This window comes from Rhizopus delemar, genomic scaffold (assembly GCF_000149305.1).
Source record: "Rhizopus delemar RA 99-880 supercont3.2 genomic scaffold, whole genome shotgun sequence".
Lineage (NCBI taxonomy): Eukaryota > Fungi > Mucoromycota > Mucoromycetes > Mucorales > Rhizopodaceae > Rhizopus > Rhizopus delemar.
The window spans coordinates 4,073,508-4,092,928 of NW_027137828.1; the positions used below are offsets into that span (position 1 = coordinate 4,073,508).

General features: G+C 33.8%; 8 protein-coding genes across 8 annotated transcripts; 5 read left to right on the plus strand and 3 right to left on the minus strand.

Moving 5' to 3' along the window:
• Window positions 1–800: 800 nt before the first annotated feature.
• RO3G_03822 (uncharacterized protein) lies at window positions 801–1,307 on the minus strand (the record flags this gene model as incomplete). The annotated part of the gene is made up of 4 exons (XM_067658412.1): window positions 801–854; window positions 894–951; window positions 1,012–1,114; window positions 1,187–1,307. The coding sequence occupies 4 exons, from the start codon at window positions 1,305–1,307 to the stop codon at window positions 801–803; spliced, it is 336 nt and encodes a 111-aa protein (XP_067514513.1).
• A 1,198-nt stretch (window positions 1,308–2,505) lies between these two features.
• Window positions 2,506–2,834, plus strand: RO3G_03823 (uncharacterized protein; the record flags this gene model as incomplete). Its single annotated transcript, XM_067658413.1, has 2 exons — window positions 2,506–2,752; window positions 2,824–2,834. The coding sequence occupies 2 exons, from the start codon at window positions 2,506–2,508 to the stop codon at window positions 2,832–2,834; spliced, it is 258 nt and encodes an 85-aa protein (XP_067514514.1).
• Window positions 2,835–5,186: 2,352 nt separating this feature from the next.
• On the plus strand, window positions 5,187–6,242 carry RO3G_03824 (uncharacterized protein; the record flags this gene model as incomplete). Its single annotated transcript, XM_067658414.1, has 7 exons — window positions 5,187–5,235; window positions 5,392–5,487; window positions 5,622–5,677; window positions 5,731–5,867; window positions 5,916–6,013; window positions 6,165–6,185; window positions 6,235–6,242. The coding sequence occupies 7 exons, from the start codon at window positions 5,187–5,189 to the stop codon at window positions 6,240–6,242; spliced, it is 465 nt and encodes a 154-aa protein (XP_067514515.1).
• A 413-nt stretch (window positions 6,243–6,655) lies between these two features.
• RO3G_03825 (uncharacterized protein) lies at window positions 6,656–8,014 on the minus strand (the record flags this gene model as incomplete). Its single annotated transcript, XM_067658415.1, has 2 exons — window positions 6,656–7,314; window positions 7,369–8,014. 2 exons carry the CDS (start codon window positions 8,012–8,014, stop codon window positions 6,656–6,658), a joined length of 1,305 nt encoding a protein of 434 aa, XP_067514516.1.
• A 1,559-nt stretch (window positions 8,015–9,573) lies between these two features.
• Window positions 9,574–10,170, minus strand: RO3G_03826 (uncharacterized protein; the record flags this gene model as incomplete). The annotated part of the gene is made up of 1 exon (XM_067658416.1): window positions 9,574–10,170. One exon carries the CDS (start codon window positions 10,168–10,170, stop codon window positions 9,574–9,576), a length of 597 nt encoding a protein of 198 aa, XP_067514517.1.
• A 634-nt stretch (window positions 10,171–10,804) lies between these two features.
• Window positions 10,805–12,510, plus strand: RO3G_03827 (uncharacterized protein; the record flags this gene model as incomplete). The annotated part of the gene is made up of 6 exons (XM_067658417.1): window positions 10,805–11,006; window positions 11,054–11,329; window positions 11,471–11,753; window positions 11,801–12,201; window positions 12,248–12,432; window positions 12,487–12,510. The coding sequence occupies 6 exons, from the start codon at window positions 10,805–10,807 to the stop codon at window positions 12,508–12,510; spliced, it is 1,371 nt and encodes a 456-aa protein (XP_067514518.1).
• A 2,739-nt stretch (window positions 12,511–15,249) lies between these two features.
• RO3G_03828 (uncharacterized protein) lies at window positions 15,250–16,917 on the plus strand (the record flags this gene model as incomplete). Its single annotated transcript, XM_067658418.1, has 10 exons — window positions 15,250–15,422; window positions 15,480–15,724; window positions 15,780–15,866; window positions 15,928–15,999; window positions 16,059–16,187; window positions 16,240–16,386; window positions 16,447–16,567; window positions 16,658–16,685; window positions 16,740–16,811; window positions 16,864–16,917. The coding sequence occupies 10 exons, from the start codon at window positions 15,250–15,252 to the stop codon at window positions 16,915–16,917; spliced, it is 1,128 nt and encodes a 375-aa protein (XP_067514519.1).
• Window positions 16,918–18,325: 1,408 nt separating this feature from the next.
• RO3G_03829 (uncharacterized protein) lies at window positions 18,326–18,950 on the plus strand (the record flags this gene model as incomplete). The annotated part of the gene is made up of 4 exons (XM_067658419.1): window positions 18,326–18,377; window positions 18,470–18,525; window positions 18,585–18,685; window positions 18,755–18,950. The coding sequence occupies 4 exons, from the start codon at window positions 18,326–18,328 to the stop codon at window positions 18,948–18,950; spliced, it is 405 nt and encodes a 134-aa protein (XP_067514520.1).
• Between the last annotated feature and the right edge of the window lie 471 nt (window positions 18,951–19,421).

Sequence of the window (19,421 nt, forward strand, 5' to 3'; positions counted from 1 at the left end):
TTATAGATGCATGATAAAGTATATTCTCACTTGAAAGTAAAGTGGTTTGGTTGCTGAGTTACAAAAAAAAGATAAAAAAATATCTTCATTTTGATAAGTGTTTGGCCATCTTGGAAAATTTTATTACCTTAAAGCTTTTGTATTTTTTTAGTAAACGATGGTTTATATTGAATACAGTAACACTTTGAAAAAATGTATTCTCTCTTTCTCTTTTATGCTTTATTCGTGTAACATTGCTTTATATCTCATTGTAAAGTATTCAAGGCTAAATACTATTTTCAAAATAAATCTTTTTGATACAAAAATATCGAAAGAATAAAATGAATGTAACATGCCATTCTTATTTTCAGTTGATATCATCGCCGTCAATAGGCTGTGTTTTCTAAATGTAGTCATCATGAGCTGGTATCACATTTGATAACAATTATTTGGGTATTGAGAAATTTTTTTGATTTATCATTTGTAATACTTTTCTTTATGAAAGAATAGGGAATGACCAAATTAGTTTAGATAGGGTTCCAAGTGAACAAATGTCTTTGTCCATTAATTTCTCTTTTTTTGTTTCCTTTATAATTAAATAGATGTACATTTTTTTATTTATTAAATAATACATTGATCATACCAGTCATTCTATGGTTTAATATACTCTCTTTGTACACTATGCTTGATGTGAATATTTTTTAATTCATGTTGTCCATGAACATGAGGGATTTTTAAGGCAATAGACAGAATTTGGGTTTTGACCCTGCATATTGTGCTTCCACTCTCAATTTACCAGAAGTATAAAACAATAATTTTTTTTATGTTTTTGATCTTTGACGTGGTGTTTCTCTACTATTAAAGGGTGATAATGTCTTGATATTATCGAGTATATGACTTCTTTAAAATTCTACTGCATCGCAACTATATGGGAAATAGTCAACTACTATTTCCTCAATTGCATCATTATCCCTATAAAAAACAGAGGTAATAAGCACTTACCAAAAACTTTAATATTTAAAAAAAAATTACCTTATGAATTGTTGAATGTTTACTGGGTCAGTAGAGAGACCAGCATAGTCTATGATGACTATGCAAACTTTTTGTTTTGACAAAGAGATAAAATCAATCATCCCTAAAATAAAGAGTAGATTTATCAAAATTAATACTTTTAAACTTAATGGAAATATACATATATCATATATACTTTGAGTATCGCCATGAACATCTTTTATCTTTTCCAGTGTTTTGATATTATCTCTAAAGTCTCTTGTGGTGATATCGCCATTAGCCTCTGAGGAGTAAGAAACAAAACATTTATCCCACATTTGATCTTAAATATAAATTATTAACTATGTTCTGAATATTCTTGACCCGATGTTGTGCTGATTTAACTGACTTTCGCACATATCCAACTAATACAAAGTCTTTTTTTTTCAGGTTTTCCATGTGTTTTTGAAAATAAGGCAATTTTGTGACAATGTTATTCACAACGTTTTCTACAATAGAAAAAAAAGTAAGTACGTAAACACTCATAAAAATTAATTGTTATAAGACTACCATGTAATTCTGACTTTAAATTGTACAACTCTCTCATTCTAGGTGTGCTTCCTGATTCATTTCTCTTTCTCGAAAATGGTACTTGAGTATAATTCACCTTGCCTTTTGACGAAGACGTATTTTGATCGGGTGTCGCCTTTGATTCCTTGTTGATTTTTAAAGCTTATTTTATATTCATACGATGCTCCTTTTCATGGCGATTCTAATGGTATGCTTTTCGGTGTGGTTGGATAACTCTAACAGACGTTATGAAAGAAAATGTAAACGAAAATAAGGGGAAAGGAAAATAATCAGCTTCACCGCATCGGGAATTGAATGAATGCAAGTCACAATGGACGACATTATTTTTCTTACCTGTTATTTTCTACACGCATTGTTCACCCAATGTGCCAGCACACTAAACAGAGAAGAACACCAAAAGAAGCAACATGAAAACGAATACTCAATTGATACATCATTTGCTTTATTTATCAAAATCATCATAATACTCTTTATAATTATATATTTTCCCAAATTACCTTATTTTAATATGTTATTTAAAGTATCTATTGTTAAGTAATAAAAAAAAAGACTTTCTTTCCGCTAAAATTAATTTTGGGTGTCGAATATATATTTTTTTTTTTTGCACGTTCAAGCAATTGAAGTCAGGAACTAGTGTTATTATTAATCTTATCGTTATTGTACATTAATAGTCTTTTACAGTCTTCTATTAATTGTTTTCTGCTATCACTTCACCGTATAGCGAAAATAAAGAAGAGGCTGTGGAGAGACCACAAAGCAAGAAACGCATGAATACCCAACCAGAGACAAAAGACACCAAAAAAAGACAGACTGATGTTGAAAGCGATGGTATCATGATACCAAATTCCACTGTAAGCTTGGGTACCATAATCAAAAGGGAAGCCTTAAAACTACATCAGTTATACTTGCAAAATCCTAATCAGCTCACTGACCGCCAACGCAATCATGACTGCTGGATTTTCATCTATTCTTGATCTTTCTGACCAATCACATTCATCTCAGCGAAAACTTTTTGATAATGACCAGTGGAAATATATCAACGATTACTTTGACAACAAGCTCAAAATGAAGGAATACCCTTTGGATGCAATTGTCACAAATACCCTCATTATCATTAAGAACACGTTAGACCTATCGAATGATTTTAACGCTGTTAAAAGCTATATCGGAAAAATGAAAATCAAGCATGCAAGTAATATTAGCCTTATGAGGGTGTTTAGTATAATAAAGCACATACTCAGAACAATGAATGATTATAAAAAGATGCTCAGTAATGCCAGTAATATCAACTACCGTGAAAATGATTACTTTCGCATCCTATGATCTCCTTTGCTGGAGTTATTGTTCCCTCCTTCAGAAAATGTCCGTATAGTCTCAGTTGAATCTGAATACTATACTAAAAGAAAAGACTAGGACCATGCTGTCAAGAATACGCAAGTGTTGGCTAAGTCTTTGAGGAAGGAGACTCGAGTGAAGGGAAGAAAAAGCTCGGTTTACAAAAGATCGCCATCGAATGACATTGAAGCTGAAGAAGTTAACACGCGCTGGACCTGAGAAACCTGGTTCCCAAGTTCAAAACCCCACTCCCCCATAGTCATTCCTTCTGACATTTTATACTAAATATCAATAAAACGTATCTCTTATCTCTCTTATTTTTTTTTTTCTTGGCTCATTTTATTTTTTCAAGTGCACCAATTTCTTTTTTGTGAAGTGTCTCATTAATTTCCGGAAATAGTGTAATTGTCCATAAGAGAAGCAGTGCTGTAGAAGACAAACTTCGATTGATTCCAACGCCTCGAACTCCAAATCGGATGAATGTTTTGAATCAATTGAAGCCTTAAGCTTAATTCTTGGTATTAGCATAATACTGCCAACATCAGAACCTGCTGATATTTCTGCTTCAATGACTGATCTTTTGAGCTATCTACAAATCAATCGGATTCCACTGCAAAGGCCTTGTGAAGGATTTAGGTTTCTCAAGAGTATGATGGGACACCTAATTTTAAGTCATAGCCTATGTGAAGATATTGTCTGAGGATTGGTAGTGTTGAAGAACTTGGGAGGGAAAAGAAGTGCGTGCTGTTTATCATCTGAACATAGTGAATTTGTACTAAAGTACTCAACTATAACATCTGATAGCTTCCTTTATTATGTCAGTTATATCTTCCTTCTTTGGCGTTAAGATTGTTCTGAGCACTAAAAGTTAAGTCCTGTTCTGGTAGAACGCAAAACTATTACAATTGTGATGGATGTGGGAATGTCAATGTGCCAACGTTATATCCAAAATGAACCATCTGCTGAGGAATTTTAAAGAGTTCAGATCCACCAACAGTAGATTCTCCACCATCTCTAATTCTTAACAAGTAATCTACAGAGCTCTGTCACTCAACAGCGAGGTCAACATTGTCGCTCGTCAACACTTACTGTATTCTCATGTTAGTTGCCAGATCAAACACAGCAGTATATTATCAGAGAGTGGAGTGATTGATATATTGATCAATAATATCAGCTCTGGTACCTCGAAAATCTTTATCAAACACAAAAAGCGTACAGCCAAAAGGAACATGCTCGAGTGCTGGATCAACTGTTTGAGTATGTTTCCAGATGTTTTTTCCTCAACTTTAAATACGTATCTACTGATCATAAAAGTCTTATCCCAGCCCATCCTATCTATCTTCCCAATCGCATCACTGCACTGTAGCTGGCTTCTTGATCATTATTAAATCTTGTATTATTTGACTGATTAGGGTCTATGCTTTGTATGTTGATTACCATCTGCTGACGAATGACACTGGGTATTATTTATTATATTAATTATCTGAGAATAAAAGCGCTTATAATCACATCCTCTGTCTTCGTTTCGCCAACGTTACCATTTCGGACAGGTTCAAGTTTCTTTTTTTTTTTTAACCCAGCATGCGAAATGTATTCATCATCAGTACCTTATTGAAGTTACTGCTAATACCAGCATAGTAAGAAAAACAACAAGCATGTAGAAAGAAGAAAATAATTTTTTTTTTGTTTTTTTTTTTTTCTAAATAGCCGATCAACAGATTTTGAAGTTCATCGCAATTGGTTAGCCATCACACATAGTTTACCTATATCTCAGTGGTATCTTGAGGTATACAAAGACAACGATCATTATACTCTTGAGTATTAAAAACAGAAAACAGAAAAGTTCAGAATGGACACTTGATTATCCCCCTTTCTTTGCTTGGTTTGAAAAGTTATTGAGCTGTTTTGCAAGTCAAGTGGATCCAGACATGTTACGGGTAGATAATCTTGAGTATGCAAGCCGTGAGACCATTTTATTTCAAAGAGTATCGGTGATTGCAAGCGAATTGATTTTATATTGGGCCTTGATGCGCTATGTCAAATATTTCGGAAACAAATGGATCGTGGTAGGAGGATCCCTACTGATGCATCCTGGAATCATGATTATAGATCATATTCATTTTCAATATAATGGCCTCTTGTATGGTATTTTATTAATGTCTATTATAGAAGCTAAAAGGGTGAGTGTATTGGATCAATAATGAATCATCACTCATGTTGAATAGAATAATTTACTTTTATCTGGCATCTTGTTTGCCATCTTATTAAACTTTAAACATATTTATTTATACATGGCACCCGCTTACTTTGTTTACTTGTTGAAAGCATATTGCTTTAAAGGTAAATAAGATGTGTCTGTAGATAATAGCTGCTAATTAGAAATAGACTCAGGGTTTTCATTTCAACGACTTATTGTACTTGGTGGCTTTGTTATTGCAATCTTTTTGGTATCCTTTGGACCCTTTATTTATCTTGAGCAAATACCTGCATTATTAGGACGCCTTTTCCCATTCACTCGAGGCCTTTGTCATGCTTATTGGGCTCCTAATTTTTGGGCACTCTATGCTGGTGCTGATAGAGCATTGATTGTTGGTAAGAATCATAGTTGTTTATCGTGGTTTTATTCAATTGGATTCTGTTAGTTGGAAAAAGACTTGGGTGGAGATTGAATGAAGAAGCGATGAGTTCGATGACAAGAGGGTATGTAGGGGATACACAATTTGCAGTCCTGCCAACAGTTGAAGCCATTCATACATTGATCATTACTGTCATCTCACAATTGGTAACCCATCCAATACATATTGTATACAGCATATCAATAACTATCTGAAATAGATTGTATTACAAAAACTTTGGAGAAAGCCTACATTCAATAACTTTTTGTCATCATTGATATTATGTGCTTTTGCATCTTATTTATTCGGATGGCATGTGCATGAGAAGGCTATTATGATCGTATTGATTCCTTATGGGTAAAAAGAACATTCTTATTTGTGTATGCGTGCTTATGCTCCCTATAGATTGATGGCAGCAGACAGTAAATTAAATTTACGAGCCTTTGTTATCTTAAGTGCTGCTGGTATATTTTCTTTATACCCTTTACTATTCCATCCTGCAGGTAAATACAGTAAATACTAGACAAAAAAAAAAAAAAAAAAAAAAAAAAAAAAAAAAAAAAAAAAAAAAAAAAAAAAATCCGCTCATCATCTAGTAGAAACACCCATCAAAATCACTTTTACATTATTATGGTTCCTTATCGTCATCCCTAGTCTATCCTACATCCACCAGACGTAAGCTCTTATCTCGTTTATGCCTCCATTGACTCATATTATAAAATAGGCCCTTGAAGGATTTACTGTCGAGGATAGAGAGATATTACTTGTATGGATTTTTATTACTTCAACTCTATACAAGCGTTGTGCATGATACCATCTTTGATGTCGGTCAGTTGCAATTCTTACCATTGATGATGACCAGTTTGTATTGTAGTGTTGGTATAATGTATGGTTGGGGCTTAATCATGTTCAACTATTTGCTTTCTTAAAAAGTTCAAGGTTTTTTTATAAAAATAAAATGTTTCAATTTCTTGATCATTGAATGAGAGGAAGACTTTATTTAGAATATAAAGAACACTAATGAGCGATAATAATAAGAATACTGTACAACAATAATAGTGGCCAAAAGATAAGGTATAATAACAAAGAGAAAGGTAGACTATAAAAGAAAGGGGGAGAAGGGAGAAATTACAGATATATAACAACTAACTAATATAAAGTCCACAGGATAGTAAAGAACTATCATCATTTGCTATCATATTACCACCATGATTGGGCCAGTACATGGCATTATTGTTTGCAAGTAAATCAGGGTACTCCACAATTGGATACATAACAGAGGGCTGTTCAACAAAATGGACAAGGCGCTTGGTCTCTTGATGGTTTTGTATCAGGGCCAACAACTCCTGTTTTAGATGATGTTGAATTCCTTTCAAGGTATGTCTAAAGAACCTGGAAGCCTGTTTACCCTCTGTAAAGTCAGAGCATTGGACCCATACTTTTTCTTCTTTTTGAGTAGATTCCATATAAAACAAGGGCGGTTCACTTAATTCAAAATGAACTTCGGCAAGTGTGTCAGCGGCGATGTATTCAATACGACTCACAGCATCTTGAGTCACTTCCATCTTAAAGTGACAACCGCCGTCGATAATATGCCATGCGAATGTACGTGTATCAGGTCGATAGACACAGACGAGATCGGTTTCGCCCATCAAGAGTCGATGCCATGTACCGACAGTGAGTGTGGTTGCACTGAGGTACAGGTCTTTGGGCTCTTCTTCTTCTTTTGTATTGGACATGACCAAATTGGAAGGATTAATTGTTGTTTCATTATTATCACTTGTATTTTGATGACTAGTAGAGTCTAAAGTAAGATATGAGTAACCGATTGATTTTATGTCAAGACGGATGTGTGTACCTGGAGAAGAAATCCAGACTTCTTCAGAAACAGCCCTTTTAGGATCAGATAGTACAGCTGTTGGACCTGCATCAGGTACAGGTATCAAAGTGGGTATGCTTGAATTTTTTAATGTCTGAATGGAAGGGTATTCGGAGAATTCCAAGCCAAAAGGTGGCATACTATTCTGTCTTGCTATTTCCAAATGATTTAAAAACATGACAGGTGGTGGTGTGGCATTCATTTGAGGTGGCATGAATGCTGCTTGTCGATAGTGTTGAACAGCGTCCACACTTTGTGCACGAGTCATGTTGTTCAATCTTTGATTAAAGTACTGTCCTTGCTGCTGCTGCTGTTGATATTGATAGAGTTGGGCACGAATGGAGGCTTGATGCATTTGTATTTGAGCTCTCTTTTGCATATGCTTCACTTTAGCTCTTCTGTTCTGAAACCAGATTTGAATCGATCTTTCACTCATCTGAAGTTGCTCAGCTAATTGCTTTCTAAGCTTCGAGTTCGGGCTCACGTTCATTGCAAATGTATCTTCCAGAACAGACAATTGATCAGCAGTGGCTCTTGTTCTTTTACGAACAGGTTGACTGCTATTGTTGTTATTCGTTTCATTAGACCATGACTGGTCACTGTTATCATTTAATAAAGAAGTCATCGTTTAGAAAAAAAAAAGAATGTAAAAAGGGGTAGATAGAAAGGAAGGTAAAGAAGGGGTTAAAGAAGAAAAAAAACGTGTGAGAAAAGAAAGTGAAAAAAGAGCTATAAACCATTTTTAGATCGACTTGGGATAGGAGTTGAAAATAACTTGTTTTTGTATTCCGACGCCCCTTTAATTTCTTGTGTAATAAACCTAAAAAGATTGTGTATGGTTTATTTTATAAATAGAGCCTTGAATGAAAGGAAAAGTAGGGTAAATTGTATTGTTAAGGATAGAGAATAAGAAATAAGGTGCGAGAGTAGATAAGAGAGGATGTTTATATAAAATAATTACCAAATTTGTTACATTAAGAAAGTAAAACCATTAGGAAACATCAATCAAGGCATACATAATACTGCAGAATATCACAAATCTCTTGTTTATAGAAATCTAGACTTCAAACAGCTTTTGACAGGACATGAATCCGTTTTCCTTGTACAATAAATTGAGCAATATTATAACTAAAGGAGAGCAATCCTCTCCTCCCCCTCATTATTTTACTTGTTTCAATCATCCGTGTTACGTTACTAGAGAATAAAAATAGCTGGAGTGGATGACGTTGACTGCAGTGCATCCGAAGAAATGATAATCAATTGAAAGAGCGAAGATAAGTTTTGACGTTCAATAAACTCCATACGACAATGGCATGTTTTATTCGAATAGAGACATAAAAGAAGAATAGACTCCTTGCTTGTTATTGTGAGAGAAAATCAGGCTACAATAGAATGTAGCTTTTTGCATTGGTTTGTAAAAATTAGGAAATTAAGCTATCAAAGTTTGAACTGAGTCAAGTTTTGGATGCCGAAGTAGAATACAAAACAACAAGAGATCTTTCCGCGTAACGGGGAAGCATTCCGCGATAAAAATAATAATAATAAAAAGTGCCGGTACTTTTCATAAAAGAAATTTCCCTTTTTCTTTTAAAAAAAAAAGGAACTTGGCCTGTAGAATTCAATTTCATCCAAAAGCTTTTGAGGACGCGTTTTGATTTTCTAGCCCAGAGCAATCATATCAAATTTAAATTAGAATGACTCTCATAACCTTTTTGTATGGATATGACATGAAGCGTTTGCATACTTTTGCATATTAATGATATCATGTTTGAAATCCTTCTCTTTCATTCTCAGTTTCATATCTTTTTCTCACAGAAGAAAGCCCATTCTAATTTATTCCGCTTTCATCCTTTTGTGACATTTGATGATCTTTATTACACCATTTGTTACATTAGTACCCTTTCTTTCTCTTTTTTTTATATATAAAATTAGAGAAATTGTAGTATACTTGGAGTGAATACGACTATTTTTATGTAACTATAGTAACCATAAAAAGAAGCAAGTTGCTTTATGTGGCACTTTTTTTTTGGTTATATAAGCATATATCACTGATCTTCCAAATAGTGAAACAATAAGAATTTTTACAAATCAAAAAGCGTAGACAATCAAGTTTTTTTTTTATTATCATTTATTAATACAAAAATAGTAACAGTGGGAAATGCTAAAAAAATGGGAGTTTTTTTTTTATGAACAAGCATATGAAGATGGGATGGGTGGCGGTAAGGATTTGGGTGGTGGTAATTGAGGTGGTAATGACAAGAGACTGTTTGTTCTTGATAATGAATGATTAGAAGAAGTAGAAGAAAAGGATCTTGTGCTATTTTTCCTTGTTGTATCTATCATTTCATATTTTAAAATAGCCCTTGAATTATCATTGTTCTTTAACCAGTCAATCACACGTTTAATTCGAAACAACCACAGCTTCATTGATTCTACACTATCTGCTTGTAATTGCCAAATACTATTCAGATCATCGTACCCTTTCTTTTTTATTTCAATACAGTAACCCTCTGTTACATAAGCATGTGTATCCTTTGTGATCTCAAAGAATTCACGGTAGGTAGTTGGTCTTTCTGATTTGAATGAATAAAGCATACGATCGACAAGTACCACATAGCGTCTTTTGGTTGATTTCATAAATGCAAAATTGGGTGTTCTGTGTTTTGTTAACCACCCAGAACAAATTGCTTGCTGGAAGACGATGTCCAGATGAATTCCATTAGAGCTTGGTTTATAAATGGCTGGATCATTTATATCAATTGATCCCTTGTCTTCAAACATAATTATGCTTACTTGTAAAATAAAATAAAAAATAAATAAAAAAAGAGAAAGAAAACGAATAGGGCCTTGCTATAGTAAAATAATAATAATTTTGTCATACGGTACCCCGTACACTTTTACTGAGCTGAAATAGTGAAACACATCCTGTCAAATGTCTCTAATTCACAGACATATGTTAAGCATATGTGCTCATGTACAATCACAAACGCTCTTCTTTTCTTATGATCAAGAACAAGGGGAACATACATACAACCTGTGAGGAAAATCTAAGAAAGAGATACAAGAAATAAAAGTATATAAACCCACTTTATTATTATTATTATTAAAAAGGGGAAAAAAGCACAGACTACTTTTACTACTTCTCCGCAACAAACATATTTTATGCATTAATTCCCGCTTTTCTCTCTCATTTTTATTTATCCATGACTATAACATCAAATGATGATCATGTTGACTATAGATGATACCATAGTTTGTGTGTAAGATTTTCTTATGTAGTACGTTTTTGAAGCTCCTTTATTTTCCCTTTTGAAACAGTCTGGAATAATTTTATTCTTATTCTTTTTATATTCTTTTTTTTTTCTTTTTCTTTTTCCTTTATTTCTTTTTTCTTCTCATTTACTTGACTTATTCCATGTCAACAACATCAAGTACTACTTTTCAAAGAAATCACGTCAACGAACTATTTTCTACTCTTTTAAGTAGCGAAACAGCACCGCCAGGAAATAAAAAGTTGAATTACCCTTCTTCACTCAATCTCTCATCAGAACCTGGACATAGACAAACAAGACCATTTTCTGAAGTATTAAAACCTGAAAGCTTTGCTTCCCCAGAAAGTAAGAAATAGAGCTAACAAGGCAAATATACTTAACCCTCTGCACAGGTCAAGCGTTGGACAAATGGTATGAGGATTTACAACAATATGAAAGAAATTTGGAATCAATGGCCTCTGCAAGCGTTGATCCAAAATTCAAAGAAGAAGTTCAACATGTCGATCAATGGTTTCGTTATCTTAATGAAGCAGAACGTACATCGACTATCTATACACTTTTACAACACTCTTCACAAGTTCAAATCAGATTCTTCATGACTGTACTACAACAAATGAGCAACAGGGATCCTCTTGGTACATTGCTATCGCCTGCTCATCCTGAAAAAGGTAAGCCCAAAAAAAAAAAAAAAAAAAAAAAAAAAAAACGAAAAAAAAAGATGATTAAAGCATCTGCAGTTGATATGCAGACTCAGCTGGCTGGGGCAATGGCAAAAGCAGAATTGGAAGCAAGTCAAAAACTAATTTCAGTCTTGCCCTATCACACTCGTCCTCCTCGTCATTCATTCACAGGAGGTGACTTCTTGGCGCCTAAATTGTTTGACTCCACTCGACCTAAATCGGTCATGTTGGATAGTGAGCTCACTTCTATTTTTAGTCAAGATTGGCCCTATACAGCTGGTCTTCGGCCTAAATCAGCTGATGTATCCAACTGGTCATTCAATCCTTCTGTCAGTGATCCTCTTTGGCCCTCTTCTTTGTCTCCTCAATTTGGCACAAAAGAAATGAATGATCAGTGGAATGTTATTGGCAGGTTTGTTCTCAAGTCTATACTGTTTCGGGTGCTTAACAATTCTATAGTAACAATAGCAACAGACGAAGTAGGGTGATCAGTAACAAAGCGAGTGTTCCTAGTACAGTATCTGAGAGTGATGAAAAACTTGGTACTTCAACTTTATTATCCATGTTTGATAACAATAACGATGATAATAAGTCTGAGTTGGAGCGTCGTTCGACATCGCCTATTCCTTCTACTAGTATTTCCAAATATCGTAAGCAATATGGTCAATACTTGAATGTAAATAATAATGAAGGCGATCATCATGGATATACAAGTGATCACAGTGATCAAAGTAATAATAACGCTAAAAAGAAGTCATCCAATCATCATCATCATCATCATCATTCAAACGGACGTGGATCAAAGGATAGCAACAATAAAAGAAGTAGCAACGATGTGGTTGATATGGAATTACTTGAAGGTATGATTTATTACTTGTCAATTTAATACTCATCATGCTATCACAGATGTACCTGCTTGGCTTAGAAGCCTTCGATTACATAAATACAATCCTATATTTGAAAAAATGAAATGGCAAGACATGTTAAAATTAGACGATGAAGCTCTTCTTGCAAAGGGTGTTGCTGCTTTAGGCGCTAGGCGCAAGCTATTAAAAGTCTTTGATCAGATTAAAGCTCATTGTGAAGCAAATGTAAGCTCATCATATAGATCATGCCCTCCTTTTTTTACTTATATTTACATATAGAACTACAGCCTTTCCATTAATTAATTTGAATTTTTTAATAAATCCTATGGAATTCATTTTCATCTTCTTCAGATCTTATAACAACGGGTATTATAAAATGAAGACATCATTTGAATGAATGAACAGCCAAAAATATTCAGTATCAGGCAATGAAAATATTATGAATTGATTGTTATCAAGCACTGAACCACTCAGCCCTCTCCAGACCTTTTCTTTCTTCTTTTCATTTTAATAGCTATCTTTCAAGTGCCACCAAATTTTATTGGATCATAGCAAAAGTAATTCGCTGCGCCACCAATTAAATAGCATGATCGCAAGCTCACTTTTCTCTTTAGCAACCTTCTTCATCTGAACAAAACAATCACCAGCGGCTTTCTCTCAAGTCACGAACAAAGAGCCCTTAACAAACAAGTGTTCATGTTAGTACTGTATCTGTATTTTAATTCAAGTACAGCCCACTGGTTAGAACAAAGTTCATGCACTATGTCAGGTAATTGAAGGTCGGCGACCTATATAGATTAGGTTAAACTAACAGAAGAATTATCGTGCCTTATTATTTACAACACCAAGAGCAATTGTTACCATTACAGAAGTTATGCTTACAGCGTTGTATAGCCAAGACCGTGTAATATAGGAGCTGACTTGTTGTAATATGCTAGGTGAGCGATCTATTGAATCCATCTCTTTTAAATATTCGAAATTTGGTATTGGCAATCAAATTGAACCAAGCATTAATACACCAATACTGAGGAATTATTTCTCGTGGTTTGAACAGTTGCACTTTTGAATAAATTTATCAATTGCCCTTGATATTTATTATAACGCTAAATCCAAGTCCCTCAAAATCAATAATCTCCATTATATTCCTTCTTATTTTAATTTATAATCTCTTTAAGAACCAAAACAATATTGATGTACTTTACAGGATATGCTAATCACTATTTCAAGCGAATCAAGCCAAATTTTACAAACTCAACTTGTATATCAACTATCCTTTAATAGAATAAATCCAATGAATCACATCAGTATTCTCCCGAATATTTTTATCTTCATACGCAACAAGTAAACGATAACAGATGTATTAATAATTTGTTTTGTGAGCTCAACATAAACAGTAAATGCACTTTGCGTACTTTAGACATGTCTCTTCCGTCTAAACGAGTACAAAGCTTATGCTAGTACTGCATTAAATGTAATTCCATACAGAGCTGATGAAATGTAGGTAAGAATATGATAACAAGAACGATATGTATATAAAACTCTGGTGATAATATTAGTAAATTAGATATTATTAGCACATTTAACAACGTCATCCTAGTCTGAAAGGATAATCGTCCTTAGATCAAATGCAATGCATTTTCTTTTATCCGATTTCTTTGTACTGATTTATAAATTAAATGTTTTTATGACATGCTATGAATCTTCATTCAAATTCACTTGATTGCGTAGGCTTCTAAAATGAAATGCTCATTCTACTATATATTCACTATTATCATTCTTTCATACTTGTTCACTCCTTTCTCTCCTTGAGATGTTTCTTGTCTTATTTTTCTAAGCTTTTCTTTTACTTTTGTTAATCTATTAACTACTGTTATAGAATGCATTCTCAAAACAAAAATGAGCCATGCTATCGACGGGTATGTATTGTATAGTATGCTTTAAATGTAAATGACTGAGTTCTGGCAAGCTCAACACAACTAGTGAGGCTCATGAGCCCTTTAAAAGCAAAGAAGAGTAAAAATAGTTTTTGTTTATGACCTGTTCAGGCGATCCTTTTCTCTTTCCATAATTCATATGATACCTCAGAAAATGTAAACTTTTGCTCACAAGCCCCTTGCTGTCTATGGAATGTGTATATATCCCTATTACTACAGACGGATATCACCCCTCAACGAGGAGAGAAGATCGCACAGGCCGCATTTTGAGAGGGGGCGTAGCGTCTACAGACATTTTATTGAAAAAACAAAACCAAAAAAAAAAGTGCGTGGGCGTAATCCTTTGATGTGTCTTTTGATTGATCTAGATCTCGCATGGCAAAAATATCAAATAAGGAAAGGGGCTTCAGAAAAAAAAAAGTTACCATATACTTGGTTTGAGTTTCCAAACGGAAAAATTAAAAACACAAGGAACCATAAACAACATTTAACGGTGAGACCCATTTGAAAAAGATGGCTCAAGTCTTATGGAATTTGTTTGCTTATTTTCTTCCACATTCATATTCTTGATTTCAAGGGATGAAATAGCCTATGCATTGTCCATGTTACAGAAGAAAAAAGAAGTTAACATTGCCACTTCTGTTCTTGACTTGAAAAAAAAAATACTAAAGAATGTATAATTTTCGTTTCTCGTATCTTGGGAAGCTTAAAGAATAGCTATGTTTAGCATTAGATATCCGTTGATATAACTATATGATATATAGTTATAAAATAAAGGAAAGGGCATGGAAATTAGAGCCAAGATAGACCATGGACTATTATTTCCTTTTCATCACTTATATTTCTTTTTCAAGTATAAGCAAAAGAGGGAACACATTATGGAATAAAAAAAGATTATAATATTTAGTATTCGGCAGGACAAACAAAGTTTTATTAATTAATAAACATTTACAACTAAAAAATACATCCCTGACAGTGCATAATCAATTGAGATTGAATAATACAGAATGGCCCATAAACAGAGTTTTCAACTTTTGCTATATCTCTAAATACTATAAAAACAAGAATGAATAAATATACTTTCTTTCATTCCAGAAATAAGGTCAATATGGTTTACCTCAAACTCATAACAACTCTTTCTGTTGCTATCCTGTGGCAGGTTTCCGCTGACGTTGAATCGATTTCTGAATGTCCAAAGCTCGCACCAAGAACAAGTGCTGCAAAGGATGTCACAGACCTTCGCATTGATGATATAGAAGTCGTTGCTGCGTTAGGAGACAGGTAACGAATCAAGTACTAAAGAAAACTTGATAACATGAATTGAATTCTCATTTATAGTGCCATGGCTGGCTTTGCTATGATGGGTGTCGCTAAGAGAGAAGAAACACCGGGTGTGGTTGAATTTGACTTTGACTTTGTACGAGAGTTCCGTGGAAACAGCTATGGCATAGGTGGAGATGATGGTGCTGTTACTTTGGCCAACTTTATCAAGTATTACAATTCAAATGTTTCTGGAGCATCGACCTCGTCACACCTTGTTTCGCTATGCTATGGACCTTTTTGTGTTCCATACTTATCCCGATGTGAGCTTACTTTAAAATCTGATAATAATAAAAGTGGCCTTACCAGTATCATTAGATCGACCAGCCAAGGATAATTTCAATGCAGCACAATATGGAGCAATAGCTATGAATCTTAACTATGAGTTAGACTACCTTATTCCTCGTAAAGCTCAACTTACTCTTATTATATTATTTTATTGTTAATCGATTTTTAATGTTACTAGGTATGAAATCCCAATTTTCTTCTCCTGAACAATACTCTACTGCATGGAAGATGATCACCCTTCAAATAGGCAGTAAGATATAAGAAACAGTAGCCAAATTATCATTCTAACTATAATTCACTACAAACAAGGCAACGATCAATGCTCGAGTTGTAACACGGTTTTCTCACCATTCATACACCCTGATAATTATGAAATGCACATTGAAAACGCTATCCAGAGGATCCAAAAAGAAATTCCCAGGACAGTAGTACACTTGCGTAAGTTCAACTCTTTAAGATCCCAAATTCACCTTAACGCCTATTGATATAGTCAAAAATTTTAAAATTTCTGATGTCTACCAGAGAACACAAAACGAAACAGAATATTGCAAAGCTCGTTTGGTTTCGAGCAGAAAATTTGAATGCGACTGCTTTGACACTCCGGATTCGGTAGCAGGCATGGATACTTATTATGATGGTAAATTCCCTTTCAAATTAGCATGCAGAATTTAATACAGGCTTTGCTTTTTAAAAATAGCATATAATAAGAAACTAGAGGCGATTGCTGCAAAATACTCCGCAGAGCCTGGAGGGACATTCGCTGTGATGTATAGTCCTTCAGAAGTTGACGTGCTTTCTTTTCCTATTGACTGCTTTAGGTAATTTTAGTAAAACCCAGTATATAACTACAATTAAACATGATTGATGACCCTTTTATCTGTCAGTAATACCGATTGCTTTCATCCTAGCTTAAAGGCCCATCAATGGTTAGCCAAGGTAACCTGATCGTTATTCCATTTGAATTCAAAAACTCACCTTTCATTCTGATAGTCTTACTGGAACCAATTGTTTTTTGAAGCATCTCTGAAGCCATCAGTTATGAAATTTGACCCTGATCTAAAGGTAAACAGTTCTTCTTTTCGTAATATTTTATTAATAATACATCAAAAAATAGATTCGATGTCCTACAGAACAAGACAGACTACATACCACTTTTACTTTACTTTAGTAATGCCAAGGCTCGCTTGGATGAATATGTTAATTAATTGAGCTAGCATTACTTTCTAATATTAAATAAATGTCCAAGAACATCCGTATTTTATCTATTGTCATATTTGACTCACTATATATCTATTACATAAAATCGTTGAATCCATAAAAATAAACCACAGTTACTGTTGCTGCTGCTTTTTTTATATTTGCATATGTTTGAAACTTTTTTCTGAGAAAAAACATCTGCTGTGCAAATTGTGTCTTTGGTCAATTATCATCACCATTAGTCCCGTCATAACTTTTTTTATAGTCTAAACATAACTTTTTTTTTTAGTAAGCCAACTCTAGTTGTAGCAAAATAATTCAAACATGCGTTTTACGTGGTCTTTAATTCATTTTTAATTCGTGGATGTGCACTATATAGATTACATGATTGAATTATCAATAATCTGGAGTGATCCTAAAAGGGAATAAGTTTTTGTCCATAGAAAACATTTAAAAGGGAGAGAGGGTGAATCGTTATTTGACTATGATGAGCGAAGTAGAGACCTGTATGTAATAAACATAATTTACAAGTAAACTTTTTCTTTTATCTTTCTATTTTTTTTTTTTTTTTTTTTTTTTTACGTATTCTTTGTTTTTAAATTAATTTTCTTGATACTATGAAAAGAAATACTAATAAATTAATTGTTTGTTCATTAATACTTGGTAGTAAACACGCTACATCTTTAATATTCAACTAACTGTATGCAAAAATAACCAATATGTGATATTGCAATAATGTAAACCGCTCAAATTTGCCTGGGACAGTTTATTTCCTGTACAAATACATTCCCAATTCGTCTCAAAAGGTTTATACATTTATGAAAATATTTATCTTTACACTATTCGGTTCAAGGCGATCTGCATGAATTGAAAATAGTCAAAGGGCAAAGAAACTTTTAATTTTTATAAAACACCACGTTTTGGTATTTTTATCACCTTTTTTCCAACACAGAATAAGGAAAAAGTTTTTGTTTACTTTTATGCTGTGGATCGCATTCTTTACATTTATATTCATAGCAAGACTAGCAAATGCTTACATTACAGACATTAAACTAGTTTCCTGTGACATCAAATATGCTTGTCCTAATTATCCAGGGTACAGAAAAATACCAGTTGATCTCAATTTAGGAGTGAAAGGGACCAAATCTGTATTTATGCATCTTAAAGAAGATCCCAATGACAATCCAATTACCGAGCTACAAATTGTTCAGGGCTCTAACACGTCTAGCATTTCTAACATTTCAAAATGGAGCAAATTGAATGTCAATCTAAACGACGGGCAATCAGAAGAAGCATCTTTATGGCTTTATTATACAAAGGACACCTCGATATCATCCAATCCTGTTACCTCCATTATTATTAAAGAAGGAAGTAGTCCAATGGTATCAGCAGAGTATAAAAGGATACCTGTTGATTTAAACAGTGATGTAGGTGGATATCATTTATTTATGTTTTATAGTCAAGACGGAATGAAAGGTACTCTGGATGAAAGATATGATCTCTCTTTTACTTATTTTTTGTAGATCCTATCACTGCTATCACAGCAAAGGAATGCTTTACAAGTAATTGCTACTTGGACGTAAGATATAAATTGTATTTGAAAGAGCTTTTACAATTGACCTTTATTTTATGTGTTAGGGTTGGGAAAGAGTTGAAAAGGATTTGAATAAAGGTGTAATTGTTGGTATGAGTGTTTATTTATTCTTTAAAAGAGAAAAGACAAAGGATCCTGTTACAGAGTAAGTACTAAAAAAGGAGAGAGAATGAGAGAGGAGTGAGTACATGGATGAATCATTATTTGGGTGTAGTGTTGTCGTTATATTAAACGACCAGACAACACCAGAAGGCTACACAAAAGTAGATGTCAACCTTAACTCAATCACTTTCCGAGGTGACTCTATTCATTTGTGGTACAAGACATCCAATACACCCAGTCCCAACAATCTTTGTTTTAATTCATCACTTAATGCCAAAACAGCCACAGCAGCTGTCATTTCTGTTTGAACACTCAAGGGTACTTTATTGATCAACGTCTTGATTCGCTCAACAGCACCTGCTTCAACAATAGCGCGCTTGTTTCGTTCTGAGCTTGCGGCCAAATTACGAAGAGTGGATATAGCATGACATTGTATTTCTTCGTTGTCATCGTAAGCCAGTAATTCAATAAGCGGGTTAACAAAGCCTCCATCAATAATAGGTGATTCAAGATTTTACAACTAGCGGATTTACATTTTACAAACGAAGAAGGGGTTTGCCGCGATGTTTCTTCTGAGGTTTTTTTTTTGTTTACTAAAGCCAAAAGATAAAATTTGTAACATAATCTATCTACTATTTAGGCCGACTGTAAAGGAGATGCAACAACAATAGATTACATAAACAAAGTACTTGATAAAGAAAAGCCAAGTTTAGTCGTATTCTCAGGAGACAACATCAATGGAGGTGGTACGTGTCTTTGTATGTATTTATGCGTAATGA